The sequence below is a fragment of the Daktulosphaira vitifoliae genome, unplaced genomic scaffold (assembly GCF_025091365.1).
Source record: "Daktulosphaira vitifoliae isolate Bord-2020 unplaced genomic scaffold, ASM2509136v1 Scaffold_1, whole genome shotgun sequence".
NCBI classification, from domain to species: Eukaryota; Metazoa; Arthropoda; class Insecta; order Hemiptera; family Phylloxeridae; genus Daktulosphaira; species Daktulosphaira vitifoliae.
In genome coordinates this window covers 58,120,512-58,138,237 of record NW_026099572.1, presented here as the reverse complement: position 1 = coordinate 58,138,237, position 17,726 = coordinate 58,120,512, and the positions used below count along the sequence as shown (strand labels likewise).

The following is a 17,726-nucleotide window of genomic DNA, read 5'->3' as shown; positions in this document are numbered from 1 at the left end:
TGTATAAATTCAAAAAAATTACCAGTTTATCATTAATATTAATATTATTCATATTGGTTTATATTATAATTCTAAGTAGAAAATAAAATTAATATAAGATTAAGTTATAAAATGGTATGTTTTGTAAACATTTTAAGTTCATTTTATGAATATATAATATTACTTTAATTTCAGAATTTATTTATCTTGTCTATCAATTTATTCATATTCCATGTTGGAATTATTAATGGTAATAATATTTTATATTCAATTAAATTTTTATCTAGATTTTTTAAGAAAAGGTTTATTTTATATGTAAATAGAAATAATTGGTTTTAAATTTTTTTAAATACTTTTTGTATTCTTAAACTATTTTAATTTTATATTTTTTGTTTTAAATAATAAAAAAATTAATTTATTTTTAATCTTAAAATTTTTTGAAGTATTAAAATAACCAATTTATAGAATTATTCTAACAAAAAAGTTTTAAAAATTGATAATCTAGTTTATATATAATTTAAATCGAGTAATTATTGAGTTACAATCTTTTTAATATATTGACTAGGCTCCGCCTAGCTGGGGCTCCGGCCCAGACCCGGGGCCCTTCGAGCCTTACGCGCCTTCGGCGCGTAAGTCTCTTCGGGCCGTCATCATAAGTAGGCCACTGATTCCGGTAGAAGTACCCGGCTACGCCGGGCACGATAAGTGTTTTTCAGAAAAATATTACTTCAGAATCAGTGAAAACTATACCTAAAAATGTTATTATTAAAATCAGGAAAATTCAAAAAGAGAATATAGTAAAATGTATTGGGTATAAGGTTGAAGCCTCTTAATGAGGTATTCCCTTTAGGCCTATTCAAAAATTATTTTAGGAGGAAATTTAATATTTTTTACTTTGTTAAACATGTTATAGAAATTTTTTTGCTAAAATTAAAGTACTGATGAAAAAAAAAGGACATTCAGTCCTTATATATTAGAAGTTGCCTAAAAAAATATTGCTAGCGCTTGTTCAAGGAGGGGCCAATCTCTCTTAAATACACCCCTGTTATACACAAAAATTATTAATAATCTAATTATAATAATTGTTTTTATATTATAGAATAATTAAAAAAAAATTTAGCAGGTTATTATAAGTGGCACACTGTAAATTTAAATTAAAATTAATATTAAAATAAAATTAATATTAAAAATAAAAATATAAATTTAATTTTGATAAATATATTAGTAACTGCGATTTAACGATGAACATCATAGTTATCATAGATGAACCCCAATTCAAAAGATAAACTCATAGTCTCATACATCATATATGTGAAAAAAGAAAATTATTCCTTGATAAAAATAGGGCAATTGCAAAATAGTGTCTTAATAATAATACATAATACACCATATAATTAAGGTTCATAATACGTATCAGCAGAAATGAATCACTGCGCATAATAAAACCATGCGCGTGGACTTAAAAAAAAAGCTCGTAAAATGTGAAAAATGAACGGATTGAATTGATTTTTTTATCATATCTCAGGAATGTCATTGGGCGGGTCTGATGAAAATTTCAAACCTTAAGTCGTAAAACGCTGGCGTCAGCGAGCGTTTTTCTCGAAAACGGTCGAAATTTTAAAACGCTCGCGGGCGAGCGGCAAAAATTTTCCGACCTTCGCCAATAATTTTCCCGGAGTCTGGTGACCGAGTACTTTCGTTGAAAAAAAAATTTTTGAAAATCCGAGCACGCTAAGTAATTTTCCCAGAAAAGCGTTTTTTTCCTTGTTCTATTATATAATAAGATTGGGTATGTAGTGCAAGTGAGTACAGTTCTTATTGGTGTTTATTTATAACGCATACTCCACCCATGTTATCTATATTTATATATTTCATATCTATCATTAATGTATTAAAATATGCTTGTAACTCAAAAATTACTCGTTCTAAGATTGTTAACTACCCATTTATCATTTTTGTTAGAAAAATTTTATAAATTGGCTATATTTATATTTCAAATAACTTAAAATTAAAAAAAAACATATTTTTAATTGTTTTTATTATTAAAACAAATAATTAAAAAAATAATTTTAATATATAAATCAAAAAGTGAATGTATTTTTAAAAAATATAATACAAAGAAATGTTAATTGTATCAAAAATTTATCAATTTATTCGTATTCTATGTTAGAATTATTAATAGTAATATTATTTTATATTTAATTAAATTTTTATCTAGATTCTTTGAGAAAAAATCGATTCTATATATAAATAGAAATAAATGGTTTTACTAATGTTGAATACCCAATTTTTAGCTTTGATGCGAAGCTGATAAGGTATTAATTTTACTATGATGTATTTTTTTTTTTTTATTTTTCACTTTTTTTTTTGTGTCTGTGAACTCTCAATCTCAGCTCTCGCTGGACTGATTTTGATGAACAATACGATGAACAGTACTCTCAAAAATTAAAAAAAATTACCTCGTTCCCCGTAAACGGGGGAAATCCCCCAAAAAATTACAAATTGAAAAATCGCTAATTTTCGATATTTTTCAATTTTTTTTACTTAAAATTGCCATAACTGTTTTAAAAATGACCAAATCAATATAATTTTTTTTTTTATAAATACCTTAGGTATTAACCTATCATTTTATATATTTTTGTGAACATTTGACCCTTTAACAGCCCACAGGAAGAGTTTAAAAATGGTAACTTTTTTACAAAAAATTAACTTTTTCAACTTAACTTTTGAAAATGTTCTTGAAAGACTGACACTTTTATATATACCTTAAATTAAAGCTAATGTAATATAATTTAAATTGAAAAAAAAAAATTTGACTTCTGGATTTGTCTTCATGGTAATAATGACTACCGTATTCAAAAATAAGCTATTTTTATGTTAAAATTCTGGGTTTTGTATTTTATTTTATTTTACCTGACAATTGGAGTACAAATTTTCATAAATATTATATAAATAAAAAATTGATAAAGCATAGTAAGTTCAACTTACTTAAATTTGTTTGCTTTTTTTAAGTCGAGACAAATAACTTTGAAATTTGAACTAGCTTAAATAGCCATTTTTTTCATTGACTGTAGCGACGTACAGTAGCCGAGACGGTTAAACTTGTGTTTTACGTGCTTGGGGTACAAGGTTCCAAGCCGCATGTGGCAATGAATTTTTTGCATTTTTCCTTAATTTATTTTAAGTTAGAATAAATTTTCAACTGCTTTGATTTTTATCTCATTTAGATTCAATAACTTCAATAAAGATTAAGGATCCCATCACTTTATTCGCCCCATGCAAGAAGAAATTTCTTATTCGTATTAAAATTATTTTACTATATTTTTCGTTTTAGCTTCGATGCAAAGCTGAGAAGATATTTTTTTGTGACTATCATTTATTTTCTCTACTCTAACTTGACCTACTTTTTTCAACGATACGTCAAATGACTACAATTCGTATCTAGTTGAAGATATTACCCTCAAAAATTGAAAAAAAATTCTAATTTATCAATGAAATAGTTACTTATCCCATGTTCTCCAAACACACAATTAAAATCATAAATTTCTAATGTTTTCAAAGTATTTATTGACGAATCAAGTTTGATATAATAATTTGATATGATAGGTTTCAACTACAAAATTAAATCATTTTACTTTGTAATTTAATACATTTTTTACTTTATTTGTGTGTGCTTATACTAGACTATATATTCCAAATTTGTTGATAACATGTTGCTATATAAATCATTTCTAAAAAAAATGATTGTTAGTTTCTCCTGAATTAACAATGGATTTTTACAATTATAATCAAATTTAATAATACGCTCAATTGAGTAAATCGTTTTAACAACTTTGTTTTGATTGGTTCATTTAGTTAAAGCAAATCATTAATATTAGTTAAGTTATGAATATTTCAATTGTAGAATCTTTTTATACACCAAAAGTTATTAGGTAATGATTACTATTATTTCTATTTCAGTTATCTATTAAGATAAAAATGCAAAAAAATATTGAGCTTTTCTGATACAATTACTATAAATAGTAATTATAAAACTTCCTAACAGCATATTAATCTTAACGGTACAATTTTTTCAATTCTCATAAAATTTTCTATTTAATGATGACAATTTTAAACTTGCCAATTGAGCTAAAAGTTTTGGTAAAATAGATTATTTTTTTTTAATTATAAACATTCACAAAAATCAATTTTAAACGATTAAAAAAATAAAACGACATATTTAAAATTAAATATGTTGTTTTCCTTATTTTTAACATATTAATAATCAAAATCAGTATTAATTTAAAACAATTATTTTTTTTCTTAATTACTTTTTTTTTATATGTAAATACTTATTTTTTAATAATAAGTAATAATATTAAAACTTAGAAGTAATAGAAAAAGTTTAATTGCACATTTAAAAACATCGCGAAAAGTTGATTTAGAAAAGTATATTTTTGTTTCTGATGAAAGTTCAATAAGTAACAAAATTTTTTTTTTTTTAAGTATTGCATCAATCCCTTTAAATTTTTATACGCGTTAAAAGTATATGAATATACAACTCCTTTTTATTTTATAATATCTCCATAAAAATTACAATATTATATTATTGAATATCAATTTCACACTAAATTTAATTACTATAATTATATGTATTCATAAATTATAATTATAAATTAGGATAAAATTAAGGGAATTAAAGTTATGGTTGCTTTTGAAATAATCTACCAATCTCTTAAAATTAAACACTATCTACAGATTTGCATGGAAGCGTTTCTAATGATAGTGATTTTAATCACTGTCAGATATCATCTATACATGTCCCATACCGTTTTTTGTATTTAACATGAAAACATACAGAATGAAAAAAATTTAATTGACATCTCAGTAAATAAAAAAAAACTTTTGATACAATAAACATTTCTTTTTTAATAATTTTAGTATTTTTAGATTAATTTAATTTCATATTTTTATCATTTGCATAATAGTAAAAAAATATATAATTTTTAATTTTAAAGTTCTTTGAAATATAAAAATTGCCTATTTATAGAATTATTCTAACAAAAATGGTTAGTAGGTTGATAACAATTTTGAAACGAGTAATTATTAAGTTACGATCTTTTTATACATTGAATAGGGCTTATAATGCAAGTGAGTGCAATTCTTACTAATGCATATTTCTACTGCACCCATGTTATATGGCCACTTAATGTATTAAAAATATTGTCACTCAATAATTACTCGATCTAAAATTGTTAGCAATTTATTAACCATTTTTGTTAAAATAACTCTATAAATAGGCTATTTTGATATTTCGAAAAACTTTAAAATTAAAAAAACATATTTTTAATTATATTTATAATTAAAATAAAAACGAATAATATAATTTTAATATTAAAATCAAAGAATGAATCTGTTAAAAAAAAAACACATCACAGGGGGGTCGCGGCACAGTGGGGACGTGGCATAGTTGGATCAAGTATAATGATATCTGACAGTGAATAAAATCACTATCAAAATAAAACGCTTCGATGCAAATCTTTAGATAGTGTTTAATTTTAAAAAATTGGTGTATTATTCCAAAAGCTAGATGATCTGCTATGTCCTTATTAATATCCTAATTAAGATAAAGTATATCGAATGAAAAAGGGATTATTAAAAAATATTATTTCTCATAAAAAAATAGTGTTGATCCATACACTTTTCAATAAGTTATAGCATTATAAAGTTAAAAATGTAAAAAATAAAATCGAGAATTTTCACACAAAAATAGCATTCCGTTACTATTTTTACCGTGAAGACAAAATAAAGTACGAAATTTTTTTTTCATAATAAAATATATTACATTAGCTTTAATTTAAGATATACATAAAAGTGTCAGACTTTTCGGAACACTTTCAAAAGTTAAGTTGAAAAATTTTTCATTTTAAATCCCCCTTTGTGGGCAGGTAAAGGGTCAGATTTATAAAAAAAATATACCAAATGATAAGTAAAGACATCAAGTATTTAAAAACAAAAAAATATGTTCATTTGTTCATTTTTGAAAAAGTTATGGCAATTTTAAGTAAAAAAAATTGAAAAAATTTCGAAAATAAGCAATTTTAAAATTTGTAATTATTTTGGACGTTTACCCCATTTACGGGGAAAGAGGGAAATTTTTTCAATATTTAAGCGTAATGTTTTCGATTAAATAAGATTTGTGATATTTTGACGTATTGTTGAAAGAAATCGGTTCGGCGAGAGTTGAGAAAAAGTGGTAACGGGCACAAAAAACACATCATAGAAAAACCAATACCTTCTCAGCTTCGTATCAAAGTTAAAAATTACAACGAAACATTAATTGTATTAAAAGTTATATGAAATTGTCTGTTAGATCTTGTTGTGTCCCAATTAGGATGAGACTCAGTAACGTGTTGGAGTGGATGTCGTTGTAATGTGAAATAAAAGTACAGAGTTATAACACAATATATTTATACAACGGTTCTTTAATTTTAGAAATACAAATATTTTGAACTATAACATTAGTTGTCTTAAGAAGAATGACTTACAACTTATAATAGACTATATTTATACAACGGTTCGAACGCGATTAATTACTGATTATTCGTTGTCTAATACTAATTATTCCCTATACCCACTACACTTATGTCATAACAATAAGCGTCCTAACAATTTGTTTCACCTATATGATAAATTATTTATTTGAAATACATTTATGTAATATAAATATACAATATTTAATTAGAAATTTCTATATCATATCAAAAATATATGTCTGAAATAATAATAAAAATATTAGTTCTGATAAGCTTTGACTGTTTTTAATTTTTAATTTGTTCCTTATAGATTATAATAATAAATCATTGGAATATCAATTACTGTGAAATTATATTTTGCTCCATGATTTTTCAAAGTTATATTTTTATATTCTTTATGATAATTTTTATAGTTCAATACATAAAATTAAAATATTTTTTAATGTGTTTAAAAAATGGTTAGTCGGGCCTAGAGAGTAAAAACGTATGTTTCGACGAAGGGGGTCCTGTGGCTATTCTCAGGGTGCCAACGAGAATTTTCTTGTGATTTTTTCATTGTTGGTGTCTGGTCTCTGGTGCAAGCCAGCCATTATTCCCATCAATGGCATAACTAAGAACCACTTTTGATTCCCTAACATGTTAAATAGAGCCACCACCCTTTGTAGTATATTAAATTCGGGAAATAGAAGGATGTAAAACTGACCATTTAGTGTTAATATATTAAATGTGTTAAGTATTACGCATGTTTTCAATTTTCACATCCAATAAAAGAAATTAAAAAAATATTTTATATCATTAGATAAATGGAATAAGAAAAACATATTTTTATACATCACAGATTTTGGTATAAATTATTATAATTTTAACTTGTGTCGAATTAAAAAAAATACATTAAAACCAATAACCTTAAAGAATAGTATGCAGATTTATTTGAATAATTAATAAGTAACTTAATATAGTTCGGTTTAGAATTAATTTGGTATATATTGAGTTTGAAAATACCTGGGCAAGATGGTAGCAAGAGGAGACAGTAAGGGTTCCCTTGGCTTAAAACTAGTGTTATAAGCTAGTATACATATTATAGATGTCATATTTAGGTAACTCAAAACTAGCCAGATTCAATAAAGTTACACATGCATGAATACCAAGAAACACCTGTGTGGCTAGTAATGAAAACGCGTTTTAATTTTTTGTCCTCTATTACAGTATGTCATTGTGAAAAAAAAAATGTTGAAGACATTTCTACAAAAGGTAATTATAATAAGTTTAAACTCGATGTTAATATTTTTGTTTTGACATTATTAAAATTGAGACAATTACATAAAAAAAATAGAAAAGAAAAACATATCATTTAAATAAATACCTTCTCAGTATCAAAGCTAAAATCTATATTAAAAATAAAATGACATTGATTGATCATGATAGTATTAATGAATTATGTTTTTCAATAAAAGCAAAATTTTTTACTCTGGAAAAATGTTTAAAGCTTAAAGAGTTTTTATTTTTTTGTAGTAATTACGTAAAATGTTGGTGTACTTTTAATTTAATGGTAAAAAATTATTAGTGTTTATACACAAAAATATGTTTTGAGATTCAAATTAATAACCAGACGTAAGTGAATGCAAAACAAATTAATTTGAGTATACATTTTTATACATTATGTTAAAAAATCGGGAAACTACTAGTGATGAAAATAAAAACAACCAGCCAACATTATAAATTGCTAATAACTTAAAATAAAAAAAATTATATGAATGATTCGAGGTGATATGTGGAGTGCTGTTTATTTTTATCATTTGACATAACTTCTCATCCCGTCTAAGTAATGAAATATTAATAAATATTAGTCCAAAAGTTAATATCAACCAGTCATTTTCTTAATTAGACCATTATCTAAGTGGTTCACGATGAAAGGATATATATAGTATTATATATTTTATATAAAGAAGATCAAAAACCTGAAACCTAAAGAATACAATTTTGCCAAAGACTGTTGGAAAATTTTTAGAAATTACCTAGTATGATGTCCTATATATATATAAATGTATTTGTACAAGTTTATTTGATATATTTATAGAAACTGAATTATTTTTACTTTACAGTATGTCATTGCGAAAATGAAAAAAATGAAAATAGTTCTACAATAAGTGATTATAATTAACTTAAGATAATCTTAGACGCTAATATATTAGTTTTAATAGAACTGGTATTATTAAAATTGAGTCATTTACTTTTAATAAGTGTCACCCATTATTTTCAACATCAAATGTTTTTTTTTCGAACACCATAAATACCTATTCAATGTAAACATAAATAATAATGCAAAATGAACTACATATTTGCAATGGTAGGAAATTAATATATAAATGAGTATATAATTAATATATACTTTCTCTTATATGAAAGAGAAAGTTTACAAAATAATTTTAATATATTTTCTTCAAAATTGATCATGTCAAAATAATATTTAATATAGAAAGAACAGTAGACTTATTATAATTCAATCTGTAACCGAAGTCCGTTGAGTTGTTGTCAGTTGATATAATTATGTGACAAGTTTTCATATGATCATGATCAACTGGAATGACCGTTAACCGTATTTTATAATTTAGAGGTAGGACTTTTGAAGGGAAATAAATTCTAATTACACGAGTCTATTGATGATGGAACAGAAAATAAAAAAAGTTTGTCTTTAGGTTATTGAAATTGATCAATTAAAAAAAAAATGTAGGATAATATGAGACCAAAAAACGAACGGTCAAAAACCTCGTCTATAAATTAAAGAGATAAAAGAAAATCAAACGTTACTAAAACAATTATTACACGTAAAACTTTTATGTCGAGTTCCCGTGGTCATCAAGCATGACACCACCTTTAAAGCGTGGAGCACGTCCGCTACGGTTGAAAGTTAACCCACGTCCGGTGGTAATGCCCCGGCTAGCCTTTAGAGGTAGAGTTCGACGAAATTATAAAGACCAGTGCTAGACTTTATGAATAAATATTTTTTAATCCATATTTATCAAAGGTTAAAATGCAAGTGGTGAGTAGTGCAAATGATGTTAATGTGGGGAAAAGAGCGATTGATATATACACAAATGCCTATACAGCTAACTATCATGTGCAAGATAATATAATGTATCAGGTATACAAATAGTGCAAAAAAATTCGTAAAGAATCCGAATTAATATAATTCAGTGGGAAGTTTGCATAATGAACTTAGAAGTCTGAGTGTATTCTGATATTTTTTTACAATAATAGTTTTTTTATAAATTTAGTAATTGTAATTATGATAATTGATATTGTTTTACTCTATTACAGTATGTCAATGTGAAAAAGAAAAAAATGAAGATAGTTCTACAAAAGGTAATTATAATAAGCTTAAACTCGTCTCAGATGCTAACGCAATCAAAAACGCGTATAATTTTTATTTGACACAAAAAAAAATATTTATTTATTTTGTGAAAAAAAACATTAATTTTTAAGTAATTATAAAAGATATAATATGTAATATTGACTTACTTTTTTTTTAAGTTATTTATTTTTTAATAAGTAACGCTCACAAGGGCAATAGTGCAGAAAAATCGATACAAATAATTATACAAGAAATACAATAAAATAAATTTAGTTAAATAGTTAGTACACTAAAAAATTTTAGACATGAAATATTAAAATTAGACACATTGAATTGTAGTAACTTTCAAATGGGGTTTTTATTGGTCTGCAACAATAACGTGGTTTGCCACTTGCATAACGACTAGCTATGGTAGCAAGGATCGCCACCACCTAGGCGAGGTGTAACACCTATCAGATATGATTAGGTGGAATTTAATTTTAAGTTAATTAAAAGTGTAATTTAAGTTAATATGTCGTTATATGTATAAATGATTACAATACCTCGTGGTTTATTAACCACAACTATGATAATTAAAGTTGTATGTGGTTTATATGTAAAACATACCGTAGCCCGTGTCTAGATTAAGGAACAGGAAGTACTTAAGTTACTCGCGTGATAAAATAAATACTACCGTTAAAATGAATAAGGAAATTTAATTTAATTGTTAAAAAAAAAATTAAGTTAAACATGGACACAAATACAAATATATCAAAAATCATGTCTACAAATAAAGATAACAAAAAACCCAGCACAGGGGGGTCGCGGCACAGTGGTGACGTGGCATAGTTGGATCAAGTATAATGATATCTGACAGTGATTAAAATCACTATCAAAAAAAAACGCTTCGATGCAAATCTTTAGATAGTGTTTAATTTTAAAAAATTGGTGGATTATTCCAAAAGCTTCATAAACTGCTAGTTCCTTATTAATATCCTGATTAAGACAAAGTATGTCGAATAAAAAAGAGATTATTAGAAAATAGTATTTCCCATAAAAAAATTATATTGATCAATACACTTTTCAATAAGTTATAGCATTATAATGTTAAATATAATATAAAAAATAAAATCAATTTTCACACAATAATAGCATTTGGTAGCCATTTTCACCTTGAAGATAAAATAAAGTCCGAAATTTTTTTTTTCCATGATAAAGTATATTACATTAGCTTTAATTTAAGATATATATAAAAGTGTCAGACCTTCCGGAACATTTTCAAAATTTAAGTTAAAAAAATTAATTTTTTGTGAAAAAGTTGTCATTTTAAATCCCCCCTTGTGGGCAGGTTAAGGGTTAAATTTATGAAAAAAATATACCAAATGAAAGGTAATGATATTATGCATCTATATAAAAAAAGAATTATATTGATCCATACATCTTTCTTGTATGTTACAAACTTATTGCAAGATAAGAATATACGAAATAATAGTTAAAAATTTTATATAATTTTGTGAATGACTGCTAATGTGGAATGGTATATAGAATGTTCAGTAAGTAAGAAAACGGTATTCTATTGTTGTCATTGTTTATAATAATTTACTTGTTTCCTTACTTACTGAACACTCTGTATAATAGCGTGTATTTTAAAAAATGGTTTTTCCGAAATTTCGGAAAAATCAATCTTATTATTTATTATTTTTATTAAAAAAAACATCTAAAATTTTCATCCGTGATGAAAACGGTTCTAAATTAACTCATAACAATAATTATAATTTTATTTAATTATCAAAATATCCCAAATTACAATTTTTCAGATTATATCTGAAAAATTAGGTCTATGTAATTAAAAGGAGTATAAATTAAAAAGGCCGGTTTCGCTAACAGATGGCCTTATCAACACATTTTTTGGTATATAGAAATGAAAACTATACAATTTTTGAGGGTTGCATACGCTATCAAAACCCACTTTGTTATTGATTGTCATTATTCAAACAATATATTTTTTATTACGCCGAAATTTGAGCTAGATAAACAGCATTTGCACGAAGTTTCATTACATTTTTTTAATTGTTAAAAAGTGCAGCTGAAGCGCATAGAATTATCGTAGGAGCATAAGGTGATCATGCTCTAGATATTTCAGCTTGTGTACAATGATTTAAACGCTTTAAAAGTGGTGATTTTGATGTGAAAGACAAAAAGTGTCCAGGTAAGCTAATAAATTTTAAAGATGTAGATTCGCAAGCTTTATTGGTTGATAACTCAACTCTAACTGCAAAACAAATGGCATTCAAACTCGGAATGATTCAACAAACAATTTTCAATCGATTACATGTTCTGGGAAAATTAAAAAAGAAGGAAAATGGGTGACGTATCGATTAAAAGAAAGAGACATCGAAAGACGAAAAATCATTTAAGAACTTTTGCCTGATCGGTTCAAAAGGAAGTCTTTTTTGTATTGAATTGATATTGGCTATTTCGACAATCCTAAGCACAAAAAGTCATTGACAGTTTTAGTTTTTTTATAAGTTTAGTTGATATATTTATGAAAACTAATTTTTTTTTACTCAATTACAGAATGCCCTTATGAAAAAGAAAAAATTGAAGATAATTCTTCAAAAGGTAATTAGAATAAATTGAAAATAGTATGTATAAAAGTAACCAAAAAAATTGTATTACTTTTATTTTTCAATTAATTAAGTGGTTTACGATAAAAGCATTACTATATAGCATTTTTTTAATCAAATCCCTTAACAAAAATTCTGAAAAAATTAGTGTCTAATCCTTATTAATAAAGGTTAAGAATTATAAATTATTGTGGGAGATCAATAATCGACCTACATGTAATATTTAATATTAGTATTGTAATATTTCACTTTTTATTTTATAACATAGATGTTGAAATTTGCGCAATTTGTTTTAACGAAGTAAACGATGAATGTTACAAGACACCCTGTAATCATGAATTTTGTAAAAAATGTATGGACCAATGGTTACAAAAGGGAAGTACATGTCCAATATGCCGATATTTAATCAAAGAAAATAATGGTAATATATGTCAATTATATATATTGATGATATCTAAAAATTACTTACTTCCACTTAAATCCACCCTCGTGAATACATCTATAATATTTTATTAATTAAATAAAAAAAAATCGTGTTGGATAACTCGTCTAGTTATCAAACGATTGGAAATTTATCAAACTTCAAATTTACATTAGAGATTTATAATTACAACTATAATTGAACAAAATTTTGATGCTCATAGCATATTTAAATATCAACATAAGCGTTTTAAATTTGGTCATTTGAGGCATTTTAGCATTTGGCATTAATCCTAGAATAGATGTCTAATAGCTTTATATAAATGTGGGTAAAAAATATATTGTCTTTCAAAGCGTAAAAGAAGTTTATTTTAATGTTTTTTGTAATGTTTACGGATGTATCCACATTTTCATTTATAGGACTGACATTTCGGACTCGTTGCAAAGTCCATCTTAAGAGCGATAGTTACAAGCTCGTGATGGTAACTATACTATACTGTTGAGCAGTACCACGAGCCTGAAACTGATAACGCAGATGCATCTGTAAATTTTAAGCAATACAACAAACCAAAGCTTTAACAAATTCATTAGAAGTTTAATGATTAGTTTAAACTAGAAAATTTTTCATAAATTCATTTAATTTAATAGCCCTTCTCAAAAAATTAGTTTTTAATTATTTAACACTAATAATTACTCAGATGTTTTTAAAATACTAAACGATATCAATAAAACAATTAAAATAAGAATTATACAACGTGATATATTGAGAATACTACCCTCAAATTTTTTATTAATACTTTCGATCAAATGGTCTAACTTTGAGTAGAGTGTTAAACTTGAAAACGATTAATATATCCATTGTCATTTTAGTCATATAAATCTAAAACACACAAATATATATATAATATTATTAGAAACCCAAATTATTAGTTTACAATATTAAGTGATGATTCTGTAAAATATTTAACTTCTGAGTTAAACACTCCAATGTAAGTTGGCCCATTTAAAAATATCAAATAAAATTTGTTTTGTTATTGTAAACTAAGAAAAATATCAAACTTACTGCAATAAATATATTTCTAACGGTTGTTTTTAGGGATAAAATGCTAAAGTTAAATGGGAACTTATTATTACTATTTTTATATTAAATGGAGAATGAACTAAATAAAATGTTGACTGGTTGACTTGTTGACTTTTTGATATATTAGCATTTGAAGTATTGGAAAAGGTGAGGAGTGGGGTAGTTTTTATTGGCGCTTTCTTTTTACTATAACTTACTAATAAAAATCAATTATGTCTACTACTGGTCGCCTATACCTAAAAATTACAAATTCAAAAAGTAATATTTCATAACTGATTATTAGCCACAAAACTGCTTTTTGTTGTTTAAGAAGTAATTGTTTTTATCAACTTTTTGAGTAATATCGAATTTTTATTGTGGTATAATTATATGGTTGATGGATAATTTTAAATCTGCCAAATACATAAGTGAATATAATGTGATTTATTAATATTTATTATAATTATGTGCTCTATTAGACTATAGTTATTATTTAATAAATACATACACGCATTGATATCGTTAAGACGGTATTATTCTCGAACGATCCCGTTGTGCTGCGATGGCGTCGCACAGTCACGAACATTCTAATGTATTCGACACGTTGTTGGTCGGTGGTGATGACCAAACCGAAAAATCGGTTATACGCCACAGAAGATACATAAATGTTCGGCGGCGTGTGTCATTTTCGCGGCCTATCTAGATGTTTCCCTGCATTGTATAAGTTCAATTTCTCTGGTCATCTTCGATTTGATTACGTAATGTTATTATTGTATTTAGGTAAAGATGCTGGTCCTACAAATCTTAAGCATAATTTCTGACATTAAGTTAATATTACAGTGCAATACGTAATATTAACTTTGTGTAATACAATGTTTTCTTTTTTTATAAAAAATGTTGAATAATAAATAATTTAAATGTTATTTTAGCTTCAATGCGAAGCTGAGAAGGTATTGGTTTTACTATGATGTGTTTTTTTTTTTCGTGTCTGTTACCACTTTTTCTCAACTCTCGCCGAACCGATTTCTTTCAATGATACGTCAAAAGATCACAAATCGTATCTAGTCGAAGACATTACCCTTAAAAATTGAAAAAAATTCCCTCGTTCCCCGTAAATGGGGGAAACCTCCAAAAAAATTACAAATTTAAAAATCGCTAATTTTCGAAATTTTTTCAATTTTTTTTACTTAAAAGTGCCATAACTTTTTCAAAAATAAACATATCAATATAATTTTTTTTTATAGATGCTTGATGTCTTTACCTATCATTTGGTATATTTTTTTTGTAAATTTGACCCTTTATCTGCCCACAGGGGGGATTTAAAAAGACAACTTTTTCAACTTAACTTTTGAAAATGTTTCGGAAGGTCTGACACTTTTATATATATATTAAATTAAAGCTTATATAATATACTTAAATTAAAAAAAAAAAAATTTGACCTTTAGACTTATCTTCACGGTGAAAATGGCTGCCGAATGCTATTTTTGTGTGAAAATTCTCGATTTTGTATTTTACATTTTTAACTTTATAATATTATAACATATTGAAAAGTGTATGGATCAACACAATTTTTTTATAAGAAATAAAATTTTTTAATAAACCCTTTTTCATTCGACATACTTTATCTTAATCAGGATATTACTAAGGAACTAGCAGATCATGTAGCTTTTGGAATAATCCACCAATTTTTTAAAATTAAACACTATTTAAAGATTTGCATCGAAGCGTTTTATTTTGATAGTGATTTTAATCACTGTCATATATCATTATACTTGATCCAACTATGCAACGTCACCACTGTGCCGCGACCCCCCTGTGCTGGGTTTTTTTTCGAGGTTTTAACTTACTACACATTATTATTAATATAAACGATTCTGATACATATATTATTTATTTTTTAACTTTCAATAAAAATAAACAAAAATAATTTAATATCTATATGTCATAAAATTCAATTAATATGATTATTATCATATATAATTGTTTTTTTTTTGTTTCTAGGTAATATTCGAAACAAATTTGAACGATATTATTTCTTCAGAAGATTTTTGTAAAACAGTTACTAACAATATAATTATGTACATAAAAATATGTATTTGTATAATTTATTTATTTATTGATAATAAATTGTGTTATTTTAATAATTGCATTTTAATATTTTTCAAAATTTCCCACATAAAAATTGAACAACTTGATAAAATGAATTGTTCATTTTAGATACCTACAAAAAAAAATCTGTAATAAGGTCACATTTTAGCTTCAATGCGAAGCTGTGAACAGTGGATTTCATAATAGGAGGTAGGCTAGTAAAAAGAAATCTACAAAATTCTACAATCTGGACTGGGCCTTCTTTGTCCTCTTTCTGACTACGCCATTCACTGTGAAAGTATTAGTTTAACTATGATCTACGTTATGTTTTATATCTGCTCATGAAAATTCTCAGCTCTTCTAGACTGAAATTCCATCTTTTTAAATGTTGTTACTAAATATAGAAAAAATTAATTAGTTAGCGCAAATTTATCTTCTCTAAGCAGTTCTACTAAAATTGAATTATTTTTCCAATTAGGTATCTCCAAATTAATAGGATGTGTATTCAAATCCGGGCGAGTATTCATAATAGGTTTTACTGTTTTAGTTAAAGTTGTTTTCTTCATTGAAAGTTTCATCTCCAAAAAATTCTGCAGTGTTACAACTACCAGTGCAATAAATATAATATCTCTGACTATTTGAATAGGAATATGAAATATATGACCAATGTTGTTATCACGAAAAATAAATTCGAATCCATTTTGTTTTTATAAATGAATGCACTCAAAACTTGATATTTTTAAGTTATACTCAAAAAAAAAAGTAAGATTTAAAGAGTTTTAAATATATGCGTACTAATTTATCACAAAAAAATTCTAAAGCAAAAGATCATCAAACGATGCCGATTGAAACATCATTGTTTATCCTATTTAAGCAAAATAAAAAGTCTTGTTTACTTTTTATTTAAGCCAATTAAAATAACAAAACATTTTTGACAATTGGCTAAAAATTATTAAATTTGTTTAATAAAATGTGTTATTTTGAATATTATAATGTAATTAATAAAAAGTTATAAACCGGACCAATATATTCATTAAATAAAGGTACTGTCAATTACTTAAAAATTAATTATATCTTAAAAATTATTTCTATAAAACCATGATTAGAATTTTTTTTTTTATAACCTTTTTTTTTGATAACAACTTATTCAATCATTATGTTACAATTGCTATTTATTTTGTGAGGACACAAAAATTTCAAAACTAGGGCGGATGTCATATATGGCCAATTGCTTTGCATATACGTATATTGCAATATAATGTAATTCATAATTATCAATGAAAAATTTATAATCTGTATTTTATATTACTTGTAAACAAACAAATAACTTATCTGTCATAACATGTTCACTGTTCAATACAATTTCTTATTATTTATATATATGTCTATTTATCCATTGTTAAATATGGTATCTCAATATAATAATCATGTAATGTATAATTAGATACAATAAACTAAAAAGATCACTATATACGCTGACAACAATATCCCTGGATTAGGGGTACTATCACACACTATAAAAAGCACTGAAATACTTTCAAATACCAGTTCGCTTTTGCCGAATTCAAATAAGTTGTCGGCTACACCCAAAGAAAAACCTCAATCAATTTTGATAGAGAAATTTTATCAAGGGTTTATGATAATGTTTTATTAATACGAACAAAATAACTATTCTTATAAATAATTATTGTTCAAGACAAGAAAAA

At 25.4% G+C, this 17,726-nt stretch overlaps 1 protein-coding gene across 3 annotated transcripts; it reads left to right on the top strand.

Moving 5' to 3' along the window:
• Positions 1 to 10: 10 nt before the first annotated feature.
• On the top strand, positions 11 to 16,043 carry LOC126895303 (uncharacterized). Of its 3 annotated transcripts, XM_050667031.1 has the most exons (8): positions 11 to 114; positions 175 to 229; positions 7,701 to 7,745; positions 8,597 to 8,641; positions 9,813 to 9,857; positions 12,403 to 12,447; positions 12,721 to 12,873; positions 15,934 to 16,043. In XM_050667031.1, exons 1-8 carry the CDS (start codon positions 112 to 114, stop codon positions 15,984 to 15,986), a joined length of 444 nt encoding a protein of 147 aa, XP_050522988.1. In that variant the 5' UTR covers positions 11 to 111; the 3' UTR covers positions 15,987 to 16,043. The 3 variants fall into 3 exon arrangements, with proteins under 3 accessions (XP_050522988.1, XP_050522989.1, XP_050522991.1); XM_050667032.1 differs by lacking the exon at positions 7,701 to 7,745; XM_050667034.1 differs by lacking the exon at positions 8,597 to 8,641.
• Positions 16,044 to 17,726: the final 1,683 nt, after the last annotated feature.